Source organism: Melospiza melodia, unplaced genomic scaffold, assembly GCF_035770615.1.
Source record: "Melospiza melodia melodia isolate bMelMel2 unplaced genomic scaffold, bMelMel2.pri scaffold_70, whole genome shotgun sequence".
NCBI classification, from domain to species: domain Eukaryota; kingdom Metazoa; phylum Chordata; class Aves; order Passeriformes; family Passerellidae; genus Melospiza; species Melospiza melodia.
The window spans coordinates 3,866-27,281 of record NW_026948802.1 but is presented as its reverse complement, the minus strand read 5'-3'; the positions used below and the strand labels follow the sequence as shown (position 1 = coordinate 27,281).

The window sequence follows — 23,416 nt, the reverse complement described above, 5'->3', positions numbered from 1 at the left end:
ACACCCTCTCCACTGGGATCCTGGAGGTGTGAGGGGGCTGGAAAACAACTGCTGCTCCCTGGGCTGCCCTGCCTGGCTGGGGCTTTGTGCCCAGGTGGGACCCTCTGGCAGGGCTGGGGGCTCTCACTGCAGTGGGGCTGGGACACCCACTGCAGGCACAGGGGTGCTTTCCTGAGGACAGGATGCCTGGAGGAGCAGAGCTGCTGGGATCATCCTGGGCATTGACCTCGGGTGATGGTGTGTGCAGGTTGTCCTGTGTGAAAGCACAGGGTTGTGCACACCCAGCTAGTGGCTGGGGAAGGGCATTAGAGTGTGGCCTCCCAGTAATCCTCTGTGGCCTCCCAATAATCCTCTCTTTGCCGTCCAGCTGTTTCCTGTCCTAGGCATAGGCTGAATTTCAGCTCCAAGCCTCCTCTTTCTCCTGCTGCTGTAGCTGTGCGGTTGGCAAGCAGGAGGGACAGCTGGCCACAGAGTGCTCCCAAGGTGTCTGTAGCACACCAGCAAACATGAGTGCTCCTCACAGACCTGGGGACCCTCTTGCTCAGAGGAGGGAAATTGCAGGTCAGGTCAGCTGCATTTCCTTCTCTTTGTCTGTGGCACTGCACATCACTCAGCCTGTCACAGGGGCTCGGCCCTGGATGCCACCATTGGAAGGACATTGTGTGTGAAGGGGATCTCAGCTCGCTGTGAGTGCACTCTGTGTCCTGAGAGCCTCTCCAGTCCCACAGCCCCCGTGCACGGCTGGCTGGAGCTCATTCCCTGAGCTGCTGTTGCCCAGGAAACTTCTCCTTCAGCCTCAGAGGCTGTGAGTGCCGCCAGGGCTTTGTGCCCTGCTTCAGCTGGAGGTGCCTGGGGGTTCCCATCCCTGCCCTGCTCTCACCGAGGGAGCTCTGTTGGTGCTTTGTGCTGGATGGCACAGTGTGCTGCTGGTGCTCCCCTTGCCATCTCAGTGAGGCTGGCTGGACAGAAACCTGCCCTGAGTTAACCTGCAGACAGTTTGTAAGGCTGTAATACCAATCCTGCTCCCTCAGGTCATCCCTAGGTGAAAACAAGGATTAGCTTATTGGTATTGCTTATTCTTGGAGATAATTGGTGTTTTTGTATCAGCACTGGGGTGGCAGCAGGAGCAGGACAGTGCCTGTCCCCTGTGCTGGCACTGCTGAGGGACCTCCAGTCTTGTGTCCAGTTCTGAGCTCTCATGGCAAGAAAAACATGGAGGGGCTGGAGCATGTCCAGGGAAGGGAACAAAGCTGGGAAGGGGCTGGAGAGTCCCAGCAGTGTATGGAACTGTGAGGAGCAGCTGGGAAAGGGGCTCAGCCTGGAGAAAAGGAGGCTCAGGGGAACCTTCTCCAGGAGGGAGGAGCCAGGTTGGAGTCAGGCTCTGCTCCCAGGGAATGAGGGACAAGACAAGAGGAAATTGCCTACAGGCTCAGGGTGGGCACAGCAGGAATTTCCCCATGGAAAGGGGGCTCAGGGATTGGGAGGGGCTGCCCAGGGGGGTTTGGAGCTCCCATCCCTGGAGGTGCCCAGGAAGGGCTGGAGGTGGCACTGAGTGCTCTGGGCAGGGGACAAGGTGGGGATCAGGCACAACTTGGACTCAATGGTCCTGGCAGTCTCTTGCAAGCTCAGTGATTCTGGAATTCTGCTTCCAGCTGGCTGCAAAGCCAGAGGCTGATGTTGGGGCTGAGGGGCTCTGGGATGTCTGTGTGCTCTCCTGGAGCAGCATGTCAGGGCTCAGATGAGGCTCCTGGAGGATTTGTTGGAGTGGCACAGGACGGGCAGTGTGGGCTCTGTGCTGGGCTGTGAGGGCAGTGCTGCCAGCAGCAGGAGGCATCAATGACATGTGCTCCTCTCTCTGGCTGCCTTGGGGCTGTCACCTGTGGCTGTGGGAGCTGCATTCCCGGGGCTGTGCAGCCCCCTGTGCACAGCTCTGCCCTCGCTGGAATGTCCCTGCTAATGGGGAGCACAGCTCTGGGCTGTTTCTGCTGCTGTTGGTGCAGACCAGGATTTCTGGAGCTGTGGAGCAGAACCTCCCAGCCAGCAACATCCCCATCTCTGACAGGAGGGTTACTGCCAGCAGAGGAGACTTCTCAGAGTCTGACCCTTTGCTCTTTCCCTAGTGCCTGATTTTGTTTGACAAAAAGGATTATTGAGAAAAAAACAGCCCCTCCACTCTGCACAAGGGGAATTTGTGACCTTCCTAGTCCAGTTTTGCTGCTGCCTGGCTGCTGTACGTGCTGGATCCCCAAAGATGCCCTCAAATCCAAGCAAACATTCTGTGTACAGGTGGGGTCACCACGACCACCCTTTCTGCTTCACAGGCTGTGACAGTTGTTTCTGGAAATCCACTGTATCTATAGAACATTCTGTGTGGAAATCCTCTCCTGCTCTCATTGTGTCCACAGAACATTCTGTGTGGAAATCCTCTCCTGCTCTCTGTGTGTGTCTGTCTGTAAGGAGATGTCAGCCTGTGCAGAAGCTCCTCTCCAGGAGCTCCAGAGCCCCTGTTGCACATGTCGGCTCCTCCTGCCTACCTGGGACTGAAGCAAAGTGCTAATTGTTGTGCAGATGTCATCTGCCAGGCAGGGAGGAGGCTGGAGGCTTGGAAGAGGCTGTGCTGTCATTTGCTAGCAGCCTCCTCGGTACACGTGAGCTCTATTTTTATTGGGAGTGTGCGTTTGCTTTCAGCCACTGCTTTGTTGAATTTCTCTCTTTTTTTTTTTTTTTTTTTTTTATTTCCAGGCTTGCAGATAAAGTTTGAGGGATACATCTATTTTTCATTATTCCAGTTTTGCTGCTTGTTTTATAACTGAAAAAAACCTCAATCAAACCAAGAAACCTGTTCCTGTGTAAAAAGCTTTAGTTTGTTCTGAGGTGAGAGGGAATTAATTGTGTGTTGTGGTCACACTGGACTGAGGTCAGGACCGTGGGACTGTCCAGAAGGGCACAAGGATCATGATCTGGGAGCAGAGGGAGTTTGAGGCTGTGCATTGTGCTCTGGGTGTGCCAGCTCAGGAGCCTGGGTGTTGGTTGTAGCCTGGATTTGCTTGGCCATGTCCCAGGAGAGAGCTGGAGGCTCTGGCCACAGGTTGGCTTATGAAAACAGGGAGCTTTTCTTTTACTCCAGCTGTGGTTTAATAAGGGCTTGTGGGCCCTTGAGGTGATTCTTTGACCCTTTAGGAAAGAGGAGACACTGAAGTAGGAACTGGGAGGTGATGCTTTCCTGAACTGTGTGAGTTAAGCAGGGGGATGCTCATTGCTCAGGCATGCTGTGGGTGTCAGAAATCCAGATCTGTTCCAAAACCAATTAATGAGAAAAATCCAGTTGATGTGGTTGAGGTAGCTCAAAGGAAGAGGCTGCTGCTCAGAAAGACCCTGGCTTAGGAGTTTTTGGAGGCTGCAGAAGTACATCAGGTGCACTGTTACCTCTGCTCTGTCCCTCTCCTGGTTTCCTCTTCCTTTTCTGGCAAAAACCAAGCAGGGAGAGGAAGAAATAACAAAGTGGAGTGTAGGGACAAGGTACCAGTGAAAGGGTGGAAGGAGAGGAGGCTTCCCTCCACGTCCCTGAAGGCTTCTGGGGGCAGAGGCTCTTTGGTGCCAGGAGCTGGTGTTGGGTGCTGCTGAGAGCAGGTTTTCTGCTTTGTGAGACACAAAGTGGTTGCTTCAGTGAGGGAGAGCTCTGCTATCTGATGTGCCACCCTGATGGACAGCAAAGCAAGATATTTCAGACTGTGTGGAGGGGAGGAACTTCTTTAAAACCTGGATAGGAGTAGGAGCAGACTTGATGGAGGGATGGGTAATGAAGGAGTGTTTGAATGGAACTAATCAGTCCTATCTTCTTTCCAAAGACCTCATTTAGTTTAATTTAGCAGCGTGTAAATTTAGAGCAAATCAAAGGAAATACTTGTGCAGCCTGTGTGCTGGCAGGCTGCTGCACTCCCTAGCCCAGCAGAGAGCTGAAGGCTGCAGGTGGATCCCGAGCCTCATGTGAGGCACTGGGGGCACACGTGTGTGTGCTCACATGCAGGGTGGGCACAACTGCTCTGTGCCCGGGCACTGGCACCCACAGCAGCAGCAGCAGCAGCCTTCATTTCCCCGTGATGTGCTCTGTGCCCCATCAGGGTGGCTCTGTATCCATCAGGGTGGCTCTGTGCCCCATCAGGGTGGCTCTGTGCTCCATCAGGGTGGCTCTGTGCCCCATCAGGGTGGCTCTGTACCCATCAGGGTGGCTCTGTGCCCCATCAGGGTGGCTCTGTGCCCCTTCAGGGTGGCTCTGTACCCATCAGGGTGGCTCTGTACCCATCAGGGTGGCTCTGTGCCCCTTCAGGGTGGCTCTGTACCCATCAGGGTGGCTCTGTGCTCCATTAGGGTGGCTCTGTGCCATGGCTCTATACCCATCAGGGTGGCTCTGTACCCATCAGGGTGGCTCTGTGCTCCATCAGGGTGGCTCTGTACCCCATCAGGGTGGCTCTGTGCTCCATCAGGGTGGCTCTGTACCCATCAGGGTGGCTCTGTGCTCCATCAGGGTGGCTCTGTGCCCATCAGGGTGGCTCTGTGCTCCATCAGGGTGGCTCTGTACCCATCAGGGTGGCTCTGTACCCATCAGGGTGGCTCTGTGCTCCATCAGGGTGGCTCTGTACCCCATCAGGGTGGCTCTGTGCTCCATCAGGGTGGCTCTGTACCCATCAGGGTGGCTCTGTGCTCCATCAGGGTGGCTCTGTGCCCATCAGGGTGGCTCTGTGCTCCATCAGGGTGGCTCTGTACCCATCAGGGTGGCTCTGTACCCATCAGGGTGGCTCTGTGCTCCATCAGGGTGGCTCTGTGCCCCATCAGAGTGGGTCTGTGCCCCATCAGGGTGGCTCTGTACCCCATCAGGATGGCTCTGTACCCATCAGGGTGACTCTGTGCCCCATCAGGGTGGCTCTATACCCATCAGGGTGGCTCTGTCCTCCATCAGGGTGGCTCTGTGCTCCATCAGGGTGGCTCTGTGCCCCATCAGAGTGGGTCTGTGCCCCATCAGGGTGGCTCTGTACCCATCAGGGTGGCTCTGTGCCCCATCAGGGTGGCTCTGTGCCCCGTCAGGGTGGCTCTGTGCCCCATCATGGTGGCTCTGTACCCATCAGGGTGGCTCTGTGCTCCATCAGGGTGGCTCTGTGCCCCATCAGAGTGGGTCTGTGCCCCATCAGGGTGGCTCTGTACCCCATTAGGGTGGCTCTGTGCCCCATCAGGGTGGCTCTGTACCCCATCAGGATGACTCTGTGCTCCATCAGGGTGGCTCTGTGCCCCATCAGAGTGGGTCTGTGCCATGCCTCTGCTCCCTGGAACACCTGAGCATGGTCAGAGCCAGCTCCTGGCCCCATGGCTGGGCTGAGCCTCTGCTCTGAGCAGCAGGGAAAGCCTTGTGCTGTAGGAACCACTGAGTAAACCTTGCTGACCTCTGCAAAATGTGGTTTTCCTCAAGAAAAACCTACATATGGATTAGATGAACCCCTGCTCCTTGGACAGCTGGTCGTTTTGTTTAATTTGAATTAACGCAGCTACTTCAGTGCTTAAAATGAGGCACAGGCATAAAAAGCCTTCACGGGATTGCACGGCTTTTTATTTTTCCCTCCAGTTGTCATCCATGGCACTGACACAGAGATTTTAAACAAGTCTTGCAGGTCTCCTCATATTTTCCAGGAGAGATATCATCCCCTGTGGGGTCAGTATGAGTTCTTGGCATTTCCTGTCACAAACCCCATTAGCAGTGAGCCCCACGAGTCCCTGTGCTCACACCTCGAGGTGTTGTGCCTCCTGCCATGTCACACCCCTGATCCCACGCTGTGTGGCAAAGTGTTGTGTAAAGAGTCCTGAAACCTGCAAAAATGGAAAAAAAAAATACTGTTGGGTTTGTTTTGCTTTGCATTTCAGGCTGGTGGCAATGTCTCCTTGGGCCAGGCTCCTCTCCAGCACCTCCAGGGTCAGCCTGCTGCTGCTGCTGGGCTCTGTGCTCCTCTCCTGCTCCAGCCTGGGACAGAGAGTGCCTGTAAGTTTTGGCTGCTCCGCTTGACTTCAGACTGATAAAACACAGATGCTTTTTGCCTTTAAGGAAATGCCCATTATTCTTTAGGAAATGTCTTTCTCCTGCTTGAATTATGAAAACAAACCAGAAAGGGTTCTGCTGATTTCTGTGTAAATGAATAATCGCTTGTGTGTGCTGCCCGTTTTTGCTAGAAATGCTAATGAAAATGGGGTATTGCAAAGCAGCTGTGGCCAGGCAGTGCCAGCAGCACTTAAATGAGCCAAGTCACATCATTTTATCCTTACTGAGCGTTTAAACCCCACACTTTTCCTGAGCAGAGCTGGTAAACATCAGCTGTCTCCATTATGTGTTTGAACAGATCCAGCACTGGGAGGCCTGGTGGTAAATTTTCAATAGCCTGTATCACTAACTCCCTCTTGGATAATCACAGAGCTGTGGAAATCAGTTAAGTAATAACTGCTCCACTCACTCTTTTTTAGTCCTGTTGAGTCTTGGCTCAGAAAATGTTAACATTGATTTTCATCTGCAGAACCTGGGCTTTTATGGCTGTGATTGTTCCTGAGCTTTAACCATTTGTTATAATTTAAACAATTCCAAGCCCCTGATGCACTCAGCAAAAGCAGGAGTTAAGATCTGGTTCCTCGTGCATTTCTGAAATCGCAGTTGCTTTCCACAGCTGAAATAAAAACATTCTATAGGTTTGTCAGCCTTCCTTGTGTTTTACCACAATCATGGAATTGTGCAATTGTGTAGGTTGGGAGAGACCTTTGTGATCATTGAGTACAACATTTAACCCAGTGCTGCCGAGGCCACCACCAGCCCACGTCCCCAAGTGCCACATCCACACTGTTGTTGCTACTCTGCGTGTTTTGCTCAGGTTGACATTTCTGTTGCTCAGAAAGACTCTTCTAGGCTGGAAACGGATATTTATATGCAGAGCATCCAAATTCTGACAGAAAATGTGCATGCATTTTTTCCCAAAGAGTGGAAGAACTGAAGGCAGAATGTGTCCCAGAATTTCCCAGTTAACCTCTGAATTTACTTACATTTTTCCCTGTGAAAACATCCTAAGGATTAAGAACCAAACACTTTATGAAGTGAGCTGTAACTCCATCTTAATTGCCAACAATTAGGACTAATCATTCCCTGTAAGATGGTTAACTCAAATTCCTCAGTGGTGACTGAATTGGTGATCTCAGAAGCTGAAAATATTCCCTTCAGCAGGCACTGAGCTGTGGGGATGATGAGCCTGGACCAGTTCATCTGTTCCTGCTGGAACCAGAACAGCCCAGACCCAGAGTCAGTGCCAGGTGTGAGAGTACAGGTCATTTCTGTGCACTCTCCAGAGTTTTTTGTGACTCCCACCAGCTCCCTAGGGAGGCTTTCCATTGAACACCAAGGTTTCCCTCACAGCAAGGATTTTTTTCCCTGCTGTTCTTCCCTTGGTGTAACATCGAGCCGCTCGTGCTGGCTGCTCTCCCACACCTCTGCCAGCCTCGTGCTGCACTTGCCATGGAGGTGGTGATTAAATCCCTGCCTCATTGTTTTAAAAGCCTTGGAGAACACTGGAAGAGGGTGGAGAAGAGGATCCTCACATTTGTATCATGTGGGCAGCTCGGTGTGTTTTTTCCCGTGTCCTATTTTGGAAACAGCTGAACTATTTTAGGTGAAATCTTCTCCAAGCCTGAAATAAGTGCATTTAAGAAAAAGAAAAAAAAAAAAACAACACAACAAAACCCAAAAAAACTCACCAAACCCCAAACCAACCAACAAGCCTTGAGGCATTCCACTTGTGTGGAAAATTTCAGCTGAAAAATTTAAAAGTTTGACATATTTTTAGGCAAGGGAAAACGGGGTCTTACAATGTTATACAACCCTAATAATAGCCAGGGCTCCTGCCTCTGACTGAAATACAGGTAAGGCTCTGTGAGAGCTGGTTTGAAACCTGCAACCTGCTCTGGAATAGGAAATAAGCTGCGTTGCTTTGTTCAGCACAAATGTCATGCTAGTTATGCATGTTTAACCTTTAATATACTTTAAATCTAAATTTAACCATGTGGAAAGAATCTCAGATGTCAAAAAAAAAAAAAATCTGCTGGTGAGGGAAAAAATTTTGTATTCTCAGCCAGCACTAAATTACCCAGATGCAATTGCTAATGAGCTGAATCTCTTCTCTCCAAAAGGAGTTTGCCCTTACAAAAATAGAAGAGAGCGACATAAAAGATGACAGTGGGAAGGAGCTGGGGACAGAGGATGACGCTGATCCTGAAGTCCTGGAAGTGTTTTACCCCACGGGTCAGTGGCAAACCCTGCGTCCAGGTAACTGCTAATTATAGCATGCCTCTGGAACCCACCTGCCAGCACTGACAGGAGCCTTGCAGACGCTCCAAGAGCTGTTTGTGCCCATGACAATGTGTACTTTTGCTGGTGCTCACACAGAGAGGAGGACTCGGTGACCCAGTGCAGGGACTGGAGGTGGTGAGCAAAGCGTCCAAGGAGGGGAGAGGTCGCTCCAGGGCTTTCAGGTCACTGGAGCAGGAGGAGTGGGCTGCCAGCCCCCCGTGGGTGGGGGGCTGTCTCTGTCACTGGCTCCACAGCCCTTTCTCTCTTCATTTGTCAAGGGCCAGGTTTTATAACGTTTGTTGGCACGTGGATTCCCAGGTCTGCTGTGCTCCGGTGTGGCGCTGCTCAGTGGCAAGCTGATTAGGAGCTGTCTGGAGCACTGCACAGCCTTTTAACAATGGCTTTTCTGTTTCTCGCCTGTTTGAAAGCTAGCTTTTATTTCCATCTGTGCAACCACAAAAAATCTCTTCCCTTTCTTTGGGTTGGTGTCTTTCATTAGACATGCCTGGGACTCTGTGGTGAGAGGAGCCCAGCAGAGCAGCTTGGCCTCTGTGTGCTGAGAAGGCTCTGGAGGGGCCAAACCCATTCAAACACACACAGATGCACATGTGCATACATATTTCAACAATTAGCCTGTCTCTGGGATCCTGAACGAGCTGTTTAATGCACTTGTGCTTTGGTGTCCTCATGTATATGCATGTGTAATACCTTCCCACCTCACAAGGGTGAACTAAGTAGTAATTAATTTTTATAAAGTGCTCTGAATTTAAGAGCTTTATCTTGTGCTCAGTATTATCATTGAAAGAATAAGTATGGGTTCCTTTTGTCTTGAAATTTCTGCCAGATATAGAAGAATGACTTTTCCAAATGTAAATCTTTGTTTAACATAAATGGCTACAAAAGCCCCTGCGTTCCACAGAGCTGCAGTATATACTTATATTCCATTTCTGTACCATTATGTGTGGAAGGCGTGTGGTGTCCCTGCTCATTATTCAGCCTGGCAGATCCCCACCAGCTTTGTTGGAGCAGAACATGTACATACTTGCAATCATTAGAAACCTCATTGCAGGGTTTGTTCACAAGCACCTTCTCCACTGCTCGGGTGCCTTATTCCGCTTCATTTTTGTAGTTATTCCATGTTGGGCACATGCAGTGAAGGGCTTGTGGAAGTGGGGAGCTTGTCAGTATTCACAGAGGAGAGTAATTTTGGTTACTCTTGTAGAGACTTAAATGGTGTCCTGCCTTATGTTCTGACTGCTACAGACCCCAGCACTGGGGATGTGGCACAAAGAGGAGCCGGCCTTGGTCTCCTGCTGCCAGCCTGGGTTTCTGTCTCCTGGGGCTCTTCTGCAGTGAAATCCCTGTGAGGACTGGCACTGACACCTTCAGCACGTGTTAGCCAAGGCTGGGGCCCTGCTGCCAGCATGAGCCCATCCCTGTAGCCTCTGGCCACACTTTCCCAGTGTGAGTTCAGCTCTGGCTGGCAGGGAGCTGACTGGCACAGCTGCTGCTGTGGCTGCACAGGGATTCACCTTTTGGTGCTGCAGAAGAGCCACGCAACTTGGCAGCGTGTCCATCCCACTGGTTCTGCATCTTGCCATGTTTTCCATGTGGCTGCACTCACTGGCAGCTGAGCAGAGCCTGGCTGGGCTCAGGGTTTGCCTGCTGCTGCCCATGTCTCCAGGACACCCCCACTCCCTCTCCCGTTGAATCCCTGTGGCAAACTAGGCCAGTCTCTCTGGGGGAAGCAAATTCAAGTGTTTGAATTTAGAATTTGGATCTACAGTTCTGAGTACTGGGAGGGAGCTTGGAGCTGCGTTTCCCCCATCTCACTCCTGTTTCAACTTGTTCCTGTTCTGAGCTCATGCAGGATTTTGTGCTTCTCTACAATGGTGCAGCAGCTCATCTTTTATAGATGTGTTCCCAGTTTTCCTCTGCTGAGTTTCCAGTTCCCTGTTGCTAATTGCATCAATCCACATTTCCACCGGGACTGCAGCAGTGTCATCAACCTGTAACCTGTCAAATCCCTCCCCAAATTCGACTGTTGTTGTGTCTGTAATGCTTTGGGCGCTTGTTCCTCGCTGTCTACAGTGAGAGCTGGATTTTGATCAAGTGCTTCCTTGCACTTTGAGCACACTTCAAGCTGCTGGAGGTGGCTGGATGCAAACACAGAGAGAGAGTTGCCCTAAGAGCTGTGCTGCCTGTAATTTGGAAGCAAGATCAGTTGTCTTTTCTGCCAGGCAGCCAGAGCTGACGGCTCTGGAAAGGTTGGTGAAACTTCCCAAAGCCCTTTAACACTTGGTTAGGCATTGCTTCTTTCTCACTTGGCACTAAATAATGCACCAGGTGCAGGCTGAGACTGAAGGGAGGTGTGTGCCCCAGAGAGGCTTCCAGCACCTCTGCTCTTAGACTTTTGGGCATCATCTGTGGGGCTTTATTGGAATATGAATCCCAATATTACCAGTTAGATTGTGCCTGGGCCAGTCTGACCCTCGCTGCTGGGCCAAAGGCAGCAACTGCGGTGTATCACCCCAGAGATACCTTGGCTTGCTGGTGGTTGCATCTGGGCACTAAACAAGTCCAAGCTTGTTAGGAACTCCGTTCACCTCAGGAGAAAGGCTTCAGGCGATGGTGAAGAGAAAAAGGAGATGGATTCTGCTGGAGGGTTATATCCAGAGGTTTATTCCATGGTTACAGAGGTTGGAATATGGGCAATTGCTCCAACAGAATACCGACCGCATGGCCTGATTACCTATTTAAGCTCCCGGGGCAGGGGGAGGGGAGGGGACAGGTGAGCCACCAACCAGGTGAGAGGGGCACGGTCTCAGGGGGGGATGACACCCAGACAGGCCAATGACCTCTGGGCATAGGGGCATCCTTTGAAAGTGATGAACCACACGACGCCTTGCTGGAATGTTAAAACTGATTGACAGCCCAGGAGGGGGCGAGGGGGGAAGGGGAAGAGGGGTAGTGGCACACCTGGGGAAGGGACTCGGAAGTTTAAAACAGGCTATTACAACACACTACAACAGGGCTTTTCCTTCTGTCCATGGTTGGAGTCCACAGGAACCTGGAGGTTTTTTGGGGTTTAGTGAGTGGGATTGCTGTTTCCTCTGAATGAAGGTTCACATCCCTGCTGTGACTCCTCATGGTCAGGTAACAGAGTTTGTTTGAAGTTGTGCTTCCTCTGCAGTCTTTTTTCTTTCAGAATACACTTTCTCCATGTGACAGTACCCTTGGGAGCTGGAACATATTTTACTTTTGTTATTTGGGCACCAAATTTCCCAATATTTTGTTCAGCATTTCTGATGATGATTGGAAGTTGGATTTCTCTGGCCATCTAGTTGTATCACTGAGCAGCAGATTTTCCACCCAGCAGTGGTTGGAAATTTTCCACCCAGCAGTGGCTCCTCTGGGAAGAGTTTGCTGTGAAGATTCAGAGCAAGGATATTAGAGGCAGGGGTTTAATTGGGAAAGGAAAAGGGCATTAATCACCCCCCAGCAGTGATGAGTGGAGAGCTGGGGCTGCACAGGGCTCTGCTCTGCCCATCCCCGTGGCAGCAGTCCTTTGCTGCTCCCTAATGTGGCAGAAACCCTCTGGCAGCTTTTCCAGCTGACAGTTGGGAGTTAGTGAGTCCAGTTTCCAATCCAGATGGACAAGTGAGAACCTCCACTCCCAAATATCAAAATATTTACAGATTGCTCTGCAGAGAGGCAGCAGTGGGGCACAGAGGCTGCCTTTGCTGCAGAGCAGCTCCCTGCAGACTGGAGGGATGGAGCAGAGCCTGGCACTGTGACTGGCACGGTGCAGCGTGGATCTCTCTGGGCTTTGGATGGATGTCTCAGGGCAGAGCAGGGAGCTCAGCTGGCCTGCACCTGCAGCTGTGGTTAAAGCTCTGCCTTGCAGAGCTGAACCTGCAGTGGCTCCCCACTGTTTGTGCTGCCCAGAGTAATTTTCTGCAGTGCCCAATGATTTCCCAGTTAAAAACCAAGGAGCCACAGCTGCTGCTGCTGGTCAGGCTGCCAGTGAAGCTGATGTGAGCATGCTGTTGGTGCTGCTTCTGCAAAGATGAAACCATCTCATGTTCAGCAGGGAGCCAGTGATACATTGCTTGGCATTTAAATATCCATGGCTGCAGCTCCCAAGGATCCTCAACTGGTTACAAAAGACTTTTGCAGTGATGCTCCTTCTGCCAAAAACTAACTGTGCTTCTGAGCAGCCAGAATAAAATCTGAGCTTCTGTAACACAGAGCCGTGGGCTAGGCTGTGGGCACTGCCAAAACAAGGGTGCAGGGCTGTGTTTCCATGAGCCAAGCCATGACTCCTGCTAGTGGTTTGTGGAGTTCTGAGCCCTGCAGGCTATTCCAGGTGGTCATGAGTGGCCATAAACCAGGGGATGAGGTGCTGAGAGTCAAGCAGTGGTTTTAGTGCAACAGGAGGAGATTAAGCTGCAGCTTTCAGAATAATTTCAAACTTCACTTTAATGATGCTCAGGCTGCTGATGGTGTAATAGCAGCAGACATCAGCAGTGGAACCATTCCCATGGTTAAATGTACATTGTTTGGTGGGGGAAAAGTGCTTTGAAGGAAGAGAGACTGTTTCCCAGGGAAGACATCTCTCATTCCTTGCTTTTATCTCCTCCCTGCCAAGCTGGGGATGCTGTGAGCCTGTGAGCTGCTGAGGTGCTCAAATGTGTGCTGGGTGATGAGGAATACCTTGCTCTGGTTTTTATGTGCAAGTAGGCTGGATTTGCTGCAATAGCTCCAATAACCTTCGCGTGGCTGTTTAGAAGGAAGAACGTCATTAAAGAAGAGGTATTTAATAACAGGCCTATTTTTATCTCTGTCTTTATCTAACAGTCTGCACATTTATTTCAAGCTTGTAACAGTGCTTTGGAAAAAAAATGTTTTTCCTCCTCTGAAATGTTTTGGCAGTGCCTCCAGCCTTGGTTATCTTGAATTTCCAGTCTGGCTGGCATCTCTCCTCTTTCCAAAGCCAGCAAGCCACAGCAGGCCCAAAGCTCCAACATTTTCCTTGGGAAATGGGAAATTCCTGGGGGAATATGCTTTCAAAACATGGGACTTGGGTCCCAGGGTTACTGAGACAGTTATGAAGGTTTGATCAAACATAATCACAGCGACTCCCTCAGGCTTCAAATGCGTGATCTTGTGTGGGACAGGCACTGCAGTGTTTGGTGTTTGCTGCAGGATGTGACTGACCACACACTCTGGGAGAGGCTGGCAGCTCTGGGGTCAGGCATTCCTGCAGAGATTTTTTTGTCCTAAATTTGTCAACTTTATTCTGTAATGTCATAAATTAAACCCTGACCTATAGATATCTTGCAGACATTGTGTGTTCAGCCCACTCTCCTGTGTTTGCTGTCATTTGCTGGTGGTGAAGGAGGCAGCCCCAGCCCTGAGGGGTTGCACCATCTTTCCACCTCCTTCCACATCTGTCCCTTTGGCATTGCTGTCTCTGTACCCAGACCCTGCCCTGACTGAAGGTTTGCTGGGGCACAGGTGTCTGAGCCTGTGGCCAGGATGACCATTTCTGAGCCCTTTTCCCAGGATACATGTGGCCATATGCTCCAGGAGCTGCTGGATTTGGGCCCTGGGATGTGTGTGGCAGTTGTTACAAAAGAACTTGGCTCTAGGGGCTAATCCCTGGTTTTTCCTTGCTGTTCAGTCTGCATCATATACATCCCTTACCCACAGTTTTGCAGCATTATTTTTTTCCATAATTAGGGAGTGTTTTCCATGGTCTTGCTCAGGCCCTTCCTCCCTGCAGTTTCCCCCGTGGGTTAAGGCCTGACTTACTGAAACTTCCACAGAGCTGATTCTGGGCGGGCAGGGACAAGGCCAGAGGGTTTTCAGCAGTCAGCACAGTAAGATGGCTCCTGTGAGGAATATTTCACTTGCTCCTTCACAGCTCTTGCCTGCAAATTGTCCTCTTACTCAGATGGGGCTCCAGTTTCTTTTTTTTCTCCTTTTTCTTTTCTAAGTTATTCAGTTTTCCATACATTTATTTATAGGGTCACACAAGCAACAGGTCTGCTTTTTCCACAGATCCTTCCAGAGGCACGTGCTGTGCCTGCTCCATTCTGGTGCAAAAGCACCTTCTCCTCTGAGGAAAACTCAGAATATCCATCCAGCTGTCTTGACTGAGCGAGGCATTTTCTCTGAACCCTGCCCTTTGTTCATTTCAGAATCTGCAGGGAATTTGGGACATAAATTAAAAAGGTATTTGATGCTCCTTGAGGTCTAGAAGCTGGTTTTGCATTTGTTCTTACTTGAAAGCACACTGAGACAAATGGCTCTGCTTTAGTGAAGCTGCTTCCTTTGGCATCCTGAGGAAGCTTCCCAGTTAAAAAATAAATATGGCTCTGTTTTTCCAGCCCTGCTTTACCAGCAAAAGCTGGGGAAGGAAATGTAATCTCCTTGGGTCTGTCCTGATATTTTGTACAGCTAATTCCCATTTATTGAAAGAACTCTTCCACGCCAGATTAACGTTTAATTTTTTATTATGTGTTTACATTTTGGAAGGAGTAAGGGTGGTGGTGCTGGAAATTCTAATGAGGGACAACATTTCTGATTCAAAAGACTCAGGCTCCTCTCTCCTGATTTTTCTTCCTGATCCTTCAGACTGCAGGAAGTTTTGCTTGGGTCATTCACTTGCAACAGGATGTTATGTGAATACAGAATTAATGTGTGCATCTTGTCACTTGGAATTGCTGCTGTTCTGCTGCTGGAGAGCTCCCGGGGTTGCAGAGTCCTTGCAAGCAGCAATAACAGGAATGTGCCAGTGATCCTGCAAAGCCAGAGGAGGAGCAGGGAGCTGCAAGTCTCCCCCATCACTGCGGGGTGTGAATAAATACATCTAATCAACAATTTACATGTTAGCCCTGGACCAGGGTTTATTTTCAGGATGTGTCATTCAGCCCAAGCGAAACCTCTGCATCTCAGGCTGGTGGTGTTTCTAAAAGCACCTCTAAGTGATCACTGAGGCTGGATTTTGAGCTGCATTTACATTTTGATAGAATCTGCTGCTTTCCTTATCTGAAACAAAACCCACCTGATCTTCATTAATTACACTATCATTTCACCTAACCAGGGTGCTACTAATTACAGTTATCTGTCTGTTCTTCACCAGATAATACAAAATAATTGTTATCCCTGGCTGTATCTGGATTAGCTGGAGCTGTAAGGGGGGTGCACATGGTGATGGGTTTTACAGGTGGAGTGCAGGTATTTATAGACTGTCTGAGGAAATGCTGGATGAGTGGCTGCTGCCCCACTGGCTGTGCTGCCATCCCAGCAGAAAAACATACAGAAAACACTGCTTAAACACAGAAAAATGGTTACTGCAGGGTGGCTGGAGCAGGCCATCTCCACAAGAGAGGTGATGGAGTCCTGGGACATCCCAGACCCACCTGAGCCCAGCCCTAGGGCTGGAGGGGACACTGCTGGAGCAGGGGTTGATCCCAGAGGTGTTTCCAGGCTCAGCTATCAGGGACTGTCTGGCAGTGCCTTTTTTGAGACAGAAAATCTCACGGGGGCTTCACAGAGGGCTGCAAGCCCTGGTGGTGGTGCTGACTGCTGCCCCACTAACATCAGCTGCAGTCTGAGCGGGGCAAGCACAGAAAGGGCTCCTCTGAAAAGAGGCAGCAGGAAATGTCTGAGCTGCTGGGGAGCTGTGGGTCCAGAGGGCTGGAGCCAGGAGCCAGAGGCTGCAGGGAAGGGGGTCCATGAGGGCAGAGCCTTTGCTGGAAGAGAAGCCAAGGGGCTTTCACTTGACTCCTGTTTCATCATCCTTCCACACACTGATCTCTTCAGATGCTCTCCAAACCTTTGGTTTGCTTTCTGAAGGGGAAAGGACTTGTCCTGGAGGAGGAGCAGAGCCAGGCTGCTGAGGAGAGCTGGTGGCTGTCAGCTGGCAAGAGAGGAGGGACACGGAGGCCAGAGCGGGGCACACTGGGTGAGGAGATGTTCACACTCAGCTCCATCCGCTGCGAGTGTTCTCAGGCCAAACACACCTGCATTCCTGTTTGTACTGTTTGCTGTACTTGATAAACTGATAGATGTGAGTTTGGGGGTTTTTGTTACCATTTTGTGTTCTGAAGAGAACTGAAGATGGTTCACATGATTTTTTTTGTGCCTTCTGCAGTGCAGGTGATACAGGCAGGGATGGAACAGCAGCATCTTTATACTTGTCAAGTCTCCATCCACACCCAACGCACTGCCTGAAGCTCAAAGTGATTTTCTTGCAGGCTTAGAACACTACACCAGCAGGGAGAACAAGAAACTCAGTGGAGATTATGCTCCAGAAAAACTGTATTCGTGGCCCAAAAGCTAAATATGGAACCATGGAAGTGCACACTGCAGTGGTAGGGGAGGTGGGAATGCTGAATGGGGAGGTTTCCTGCCCTTCTGGCACCAGGAACCAGGAGTCCTCTGGTTCTTCATGGTCCTCCTTGAGGATCTCTGGTTCTCCATGGTCCTCCTTGAGGATCTCTGGTTCTCCATGGTCTTCCATGAGGATCTCTGGTTCCCCATGGTCTTCCATGAGGACCTCTGGTTCTCCATGAGGATCCCTGGTTCCCCATGGTTCCCCCCAGGGCTGTGCTGGTGCCTTGCCCGGAGCTTGCTGTGACAGCAGGCAGCAGTTTCAGGTGGGGCTGCTCTGCTGGCAGGGCCTTGGTGTTCCCAGCAGGGCAGGGCAGGGATGCTCCTGTCCCAGCAGGACACTGGGCATGCAGGTACCACCCCACAGCAGCTGCTCCTCCTCTGCATCACTTCCAGGGACAGAACTCCTGTCCTGCTGCGTGGCAGGGAGCCCTGCAGAGCCAGCACGGAGGGGACAGGCTGGACAGCAGCTGGGCAGCACTGGTTTAATCCTTTTTGCCTGTTCCTGCCATGGAAGCTGTGTACTGGGTGAGATGTGTGTGTTTGGGGAGGGCTGGCCCGACCATTAGCCTGTCAGGGTTTGCAGCACTGGCAGCTGGGGAGAAAACTGTTATTAAGTGTAACGTGGCACCTTGGAGACGGAAGCATGGGGAGACAATAAATACAGCCTTCCAAAATGCCATTTTATGGTGCCACTCTTCAGAATTTATTAAGACTTGGTTGCAGCCATGCCTGCAGCCTTCTGTGCTGGAATCCATAAATTGTGTTCATTATCTCCAGCACTTGCTCTGACCTGCTGTGTTTTACAAGGGGGAGACACTGGAGGCGTGGGGACACCCCAGCTGCTTTCTGCAGCCGTTCCCCTGGTGCCAATCCAGCTTTTCTGGGATTGCTGGGACACCCCAGGCAGTGCTTGGCTGCGTGGATGGACCCCAGGTGTGATGTGGTGGTCGAAGAGAACACTGAGGGACTGAGGAGCTGCCAAAATCACCACAGCTCCATGGGGAGCAGGGAAGCAGCTAGGTGAGGGGGGAGCCATGGGCATGTTGGAGCACACTGGCACATTGTCACTCCACTGTGAGACCACCCCAGCAGTCTTGGATGTGCTGAGGATGCTGGAGGTGGAAAAGGGTTCACAGGAGCTCCCTGAACTGCACACAGGGAGATGCTACACCCCTGCTTGGTGTCCTCTTGCACCAGTGTTCTCAAATGAAAACACAAATGAAATTGTGCTCCTTTCGCCCACTTTTTGTCATGACATATCCCTGCAGCAGCATGTTTGTGTACCTTCATCCTTATCCTCAACATTTAGGTCCAGGATGGAGGAAAACAAGTTCAAGCCCAACCTCCTGTTAATTTATTATGTTCCTTGTGCTTAAGGGCAAAATTTAAGTTGCCAAAGCAGATGTTTGCATGCTCTTTTTTTAGCTCTCAAAGTACTTTCTGTGTGCTTGATTGATGGACATCCCTGTTACATTAATAGCTGGGCTTTGCAGAAAGCTGTTATTACCAGGAGAATCTGGTGTGGGTTTCAGTTTTTCTTGCATTGAAAATCCATTATTAATGTCTTTCTGAGGGAAAAGAAAAAAAAGGTTTCAATTCAGGCATTTTGCTTTGCTTTCTCAGGCTTCTTCTCAACTGTCTTTACAGTGGTGCTTTTAAAATCAATATTACAATATTACAAAAATTGTTCTTTATATTTTACTGAGTGGTTGAGGATTTCTGCATCTTGCTATTGATTTCTGATTGTATTGCAGGACAAGTAGGTGCACACAGGTTGCTCTGTGATGGATAACTTTAAATGTGTCTTCCTAATCATCACTGAGTTGCCTTCTGCATGTTCCCTCTTGCTGGATGCAGCTGCTGAGCGTGGAAGGCACCAGGAGAGCTCTGAGTGCATTCCTGAGACACCAAACTTGTGACTTCTCATTTAATTCAGTTTGGTTTTCAATCAGACACAGGGGTCACATGAGGCTTGTGGGGTCTCCTCTTTTGTGTTGTCTTTGCAGAGTTCTTCTGCCCTGGCTTTTCAGGCAGCTTCATATTCTGTGTTGTAGGAGCAAAACAAGTCATTGTCCTGGCTTTGTGTGGGGTGGTCATAATGCACCTTTAGCTTCCAGCACTGACCTTGGCCCTTGGGGCAGCTCTGCAGGCAGATCTCAGCATTTCAGAGGTGCAGAGTCATTGGGTCCCAGAATGGTTTGGGTTGGAAGGGAGCCTTGAACTCATCCAATTCCAATCCCCTGCCATGGCAGGGACACCTCCCACTGTCCCAGGCTGCTCCAGCCCCAGTGTCCAGCCTGGCTCTGGGCACTGCCAGGGATCCAGGGGCAGCCCCAGCTGCTCTGGGCACCCTGTGCCAGGGCCTGCCCACCCTCCCAGGGAACAATTCCTGATTCCCAATATCCCATCCATCCCTGCCCTCTGGCAGTGGGAGCCATTCCCTGTGTCCTGGCACTCCAGGCCCCTGTAAATGTTCAAGTCTCAATGAAGCAATGCAGAAGCCCAGTGTGCATTGGTAACTGCTGTAAAGCTGGATTTGCAGACTGAGGCTCTTGGAGCACATCAGCTTTGATGGCACAATCTGTGGGAGAGCTTGTTGGCACCAGAGGAACCTGTGAGGAGTGACATGACTGTGGCCAGCACGGGTGCTCCAAAAATGCTTCCGTGGCTCCAGGTGGGCGTACAGGGGAAGAGCTCTGTGTGTGTGTGGGCACAGTCCTTCCCAGCTCTGCATGCCCTGGCACAGGCTCCACATCTGCCAGGGTCTGTGGCTGTGCCAACAGGCGCTCTGCAGAGGGCTGGCTGTGCACAAACCTCTGCTGGCTGGACTGGGCTGTTTGCTCCTCAGGCTTATCCTGGACAGGCTCCTGCACCTTCAGGCATGGAGGCTACACCTGGCTTCTGAGGAATTGGTTGTTGCAGTTTGTCTGTCCGTGCTGGGGACCAGGACAAGCACTGGCACAGGAGCTGGTCCTGTGTCCCTGGGATAGCAGGGCTCGGTGGTGACAGCACTGGCAGGGACACGGCAGCCCAGCCCTGCCTGGCCCTGCAGAGCCGGGGAGGGGACAGGGCTGGCACCCATAACAATGGGCAGGCTCTGACACTGCCGCTGCAACTCACTTAGCAATTCTGTTGATGTTCTGGAAATGAAAATATAATTCAGGCCACCTTCTCCTCCAAGCTGACCCTGAGAATCTGGGAGAAGAGCTACTGAATAATTAGGGGCTTTTTTTCTCCCCCCTTTTTGCTGGAGTTACTGCTCAGTGTTGAACTGTCCTCTACAGTGTCATCACTTCCCTTGAACTTACTGCTCCAAGTGTACTTAGCATTAATATAATTACGTAAATTGCAGTCTCATTAATCACTGGGGGCTGCGGCACATCCTTGTTGTGCTGTTTTGTGGGTGGCTTGGCTGGTGGGAACCCCTGGCCAGGGATGGGGGCTGTGGCTGGAGCACTCTCCCTCTGCTCCTGAGCCTGGTTTAGCTGAGTTTTGTGTGTCTCACCCTGCAGGATCTGGAGTGTTTGCCAGCACTGCCATGATTGCAGCCTTGCTGCTGCAGAGGAGAAAAGGGAAAGGTGGGTTTGTCCCAAGGTAGTTTGGCTGGACCACATCCCTGCTGCTGTCCCTGTGATTTGGGTCTGTGGGGTCCCAAAATGCAGAGCCCAGCCTCGTGGCTTGGCAGTGAACACCCAGAGCCCGTGCTCTGTGCAGGGTCTGCTGCAGGGCTGTTTGATGATGCTGTGCCTCTGTCTCTGTGGCAGAGCTCTCAGCCTTCCTGGCAATGTAAATTCTCCTGGCTGCATGCTAAAATTACACTGAGTTATTGATTTGTCTTTGAGAGGATTTCCTTCCCGAGGGACATTTCAGGCTGCTGTAGTGATTTAGTTCTCCTGCAAGTGCAGAATCCGTGGCAGAGCAGAGCCACCCTCCTGCCCTCGAGCCTGCAGCTCAGGTCGTGCTCCCTCAGGCTTCCTCTGCAAGCTGATTTCTTTTCCAAGGCTGGGACAAGGTTGCATGGCTGTTATTTCTGTGTAACAACTGCAAATAAAAGGGCATTTTCAACTTTCCACTGCAGAAGCTGCAAGTCTGGGACAAGCCTTTGTGCCGTGGCACCAGCATTCTCCTGGGCATGTCTCCAACCCAGCTCCAAGGCTGGCACGTGGGACATGTGGAGCCATGCCAGCCTTAATATACTTGGACTCCTGGGAATGTTTTAGTTCCTCAGAGTGGGGTATGATGGGAGCAGGAGCTTGCAACACTTTTCTCCTGAAGCTTCAGGGTACAGCCTCTCTTTTCTTTGCTTTCTATTGACTCACAATGGAGCATCTCTGAAAACCAGGCCAGGTGAGTTCCTGCTGCTGGTCCTGAGGAAGCCAAGACAGTTTTCTTCTATCACCAGTTTTCTCCCCTTGGCCCTGAAAGCCCCCCCACCAACTATGGCTCAGCTAGTGAGCACCATCAGTAGAAGGACCTGACCCTTCAGGACATGGCCCAATGTTTCAGATACTCTGTGGCTGGAAAATGCCCAGCTCTGTGTCCTTGGGTGCCCATTTGAAGCATGTCCCTGTGGGTTCCTGTATCTAATCCCACTTTCTAGTGGATTTGGCACCAATCTCAGCTGCACACTGATAAAATGGGAGGCTGCTCGTGCATGTGGTGTTATAAAACAGCATCCACGAATTAGGCCCAAGGAGAACATCAATTTATTTTCCTGTGAACCAAGTGTGGCACAGCTCCTTCCTTTCCCAGTGATCTATCTGTGAGATAAAACACATCTTTAGTGTCTATCTTAAATACTGCTATGTTGGCAAGTTCTCTTGACAGAAATTAGGCTAATGTCCCTTACGGCTGCGTTAGCTGTAGAAACAAGGCTTTAAATTGAAGCTTTGCAAAGCGCTATTCCAGCACCCTCTCCAAGGCATCTCCTTATTCCAGCTTTTATTATCCAAATTTGTTCTCACTCTGCCTTGGCAGCAGGGCTGGCAGGCAGCTCTGCCCATCCATCCTGCTGGTCTGGCAGCCAGGGGTGGGAGCAGCACCTCCAGGCTGGCCCGGGCAGTGCTGGCCAAGCCCTGCGGAGCCCTCGGCCCCGGGATGCTCCGGCTTGGGGGGCACCACTGCTGGGACGGGGCTGGGGCCTGGGGGAGGGGAGGCAGCTGACACCCATCGAGCACAGAGGGGATCCAAGGCAGTCAGCCGCACGCCCTGACAGCGGCACAGCGTGTCCTGAAACGCTCCCACTGCGAGCTGGAGCTGGGAGAAGGGAGTTTGTGCTGTGCGTGTCTCATCCTTGCAATTTCAGCGCTGAGTTACAGACTCAGAAGCTGAGGACAGGAACAGGGAGTGCTGAGGCCTGGTCATGAATCCCCTTCTTGAGCTTCCCAGCCCTCCCCTGGAAAATAGTTTCCTTTTTAGCTCCTTTACCCTCCTCAAGTTGAGCCCTTTTAGCCTTTAACTCCTTGTTTCCAACAACAGATTACCATGGCTGTTTTAAACCTCCTGATTCTCACACTGGTGTCGGTCCTGATGGATTATCCCTCCCTATTGTGTCCTTTATGTGCCTCCACATTGCCAGGTTCTTTGGTGGCCCTCTCCTGAGTCGCTGAGAGAGGAGGAGAGGCTGAGAGTGACACATGTGGGAGACATGATGGTTGATGATGTTCTGGAGGTGCTAACCTCCATCATAGTAAAGAAGCCTCTCTCAAAAGGTATTAAATGCCTAAAATCCCACAAAATTAATATCATCCTCAGTTCCTTTTGTCAGGTTCTCAATTCTCCTGGTCAGCTGCCTTGTTCTTCTCTGCCTACATCCTGTATTGATCTTCTCTGAACGTAGCCAAGCCTTCAGCATCCCAGATGGGCTTTCTGGAGTAACAAATAGACCTGAGGAATGACAATTATTGAATGGATTGTAGCATTGGCTTGGGGATAAATATTGTAGGGAGTTGGAAAGGGATTAAAACTGGCATTTGTAAGTAAGCTTCTCATGGATGTTGACTTGGGGACATGGTGAGACAAAGGTCACTGCAGTGTCTCTGCAGCCTGGTGTGCCATTTGAGAGATGAGATATCAGTGTGGCTGATATCTCACTGATGAGATATCAGTGTGGCAGTTTGGTCTCTCTGTTTCTTCTGCTCAGACCTTTGTGGGATTAAACTCTCTAAACTGCTGCAGTTCACAGACTTCAAGCCCAGTATCAGAAGAAAAAATAAATCAAGTGCCTTGTATTAAATCCTGAGCACATGGCTCCTGCTGCACCCGGGGCTGTGGTAACTCACTGCAGTGCCTGCCTTGAAGCTGGGGAGAAGGCTTTGCTGGCAAAGTGAAAACAGGTTGTGCCCACTCTACAAAAGGACACCCCTTCTTCTTCCTGCCCTGTGGTTATTTTTTCCTGGTGTGTTTGCTGCTGTTGCACTGAAGGCAGAGCAGCCCTCCCAGCAGGGAGGTGGAGAATGGAGCACTTGTTGGATGAGCTCTTTGCCACAGGAAGCATTTCCCTCCTGCAGCAGCAGCAGCAGCAGCAGCAGCAGCAGGTACATCAGCAGATGCTGCAGCAGTGCCCCCATCAGAGGCCCTGTATTTCCCCCTGGAGCCCTCCTGTCACCCCTCCTTCCCTGAGATCCCTCCTCCCCAGGCTCCTCG

The 23,416-nt window shown here is 51.0% G+C and overlaps 1 protein-coding gene across 1 annotated transcript; it reads left to right on the top strand.

Moving 5' to 3' along the window:
* The first annotated feature begins 5,915 nt into the window (after positions 1–5,915).
* Positions 5,916–22,751, top strand: LOC134414001 (nucleotide exchange factor SIL1-like). The gene is made up of 3 exons (XM_063148003.1): positions 5,916–6,025; positions 8,206–8,341; positions 22,539–22,751. Exons 1-3 carry the CDS (start codon positions 5,921–5,923, stop codon positions 22,592–22,594), a joined length of 297 nt encoding a protein of 98 aa, XP_063004073.1. The 5' UTR covers positions 5,916–5,920; the 3' UTR covers positions 22,595–22,751.
* The last annotated feature ends 665 nt before the right edge of the window (positions 22,752–23,416 follow it).

What these genes read in the sequence shown, in the direction of transcription:
- LOC134414001 (XM_063148003.1), top strand. Translation starts at nt 5,921, where the DNA reads ATGTCTCCTTGGGCCAGGCTCCTCTCCAGCACCTCCAGGGTCAGCCTG. An exon ending in GCCTGGGACAGAGAGTGCCT is followed by an intron (nt 6,026 to 8,205) that starts GTAAGTTTTGGC and finishes TCTCTCCAAAAG; the next exon opens with GAGTTTGCCCTTACAAAAAT. An exon ending in GTGGCAAACCCTGCGTCCAG is followed by an intron (nt 8,342 to 22,538) that starts GTAACTGCTAAT and finishes TCCTTTTGTCAG; the next exon opens with GTTCTCAATTCTCCTGGTCA.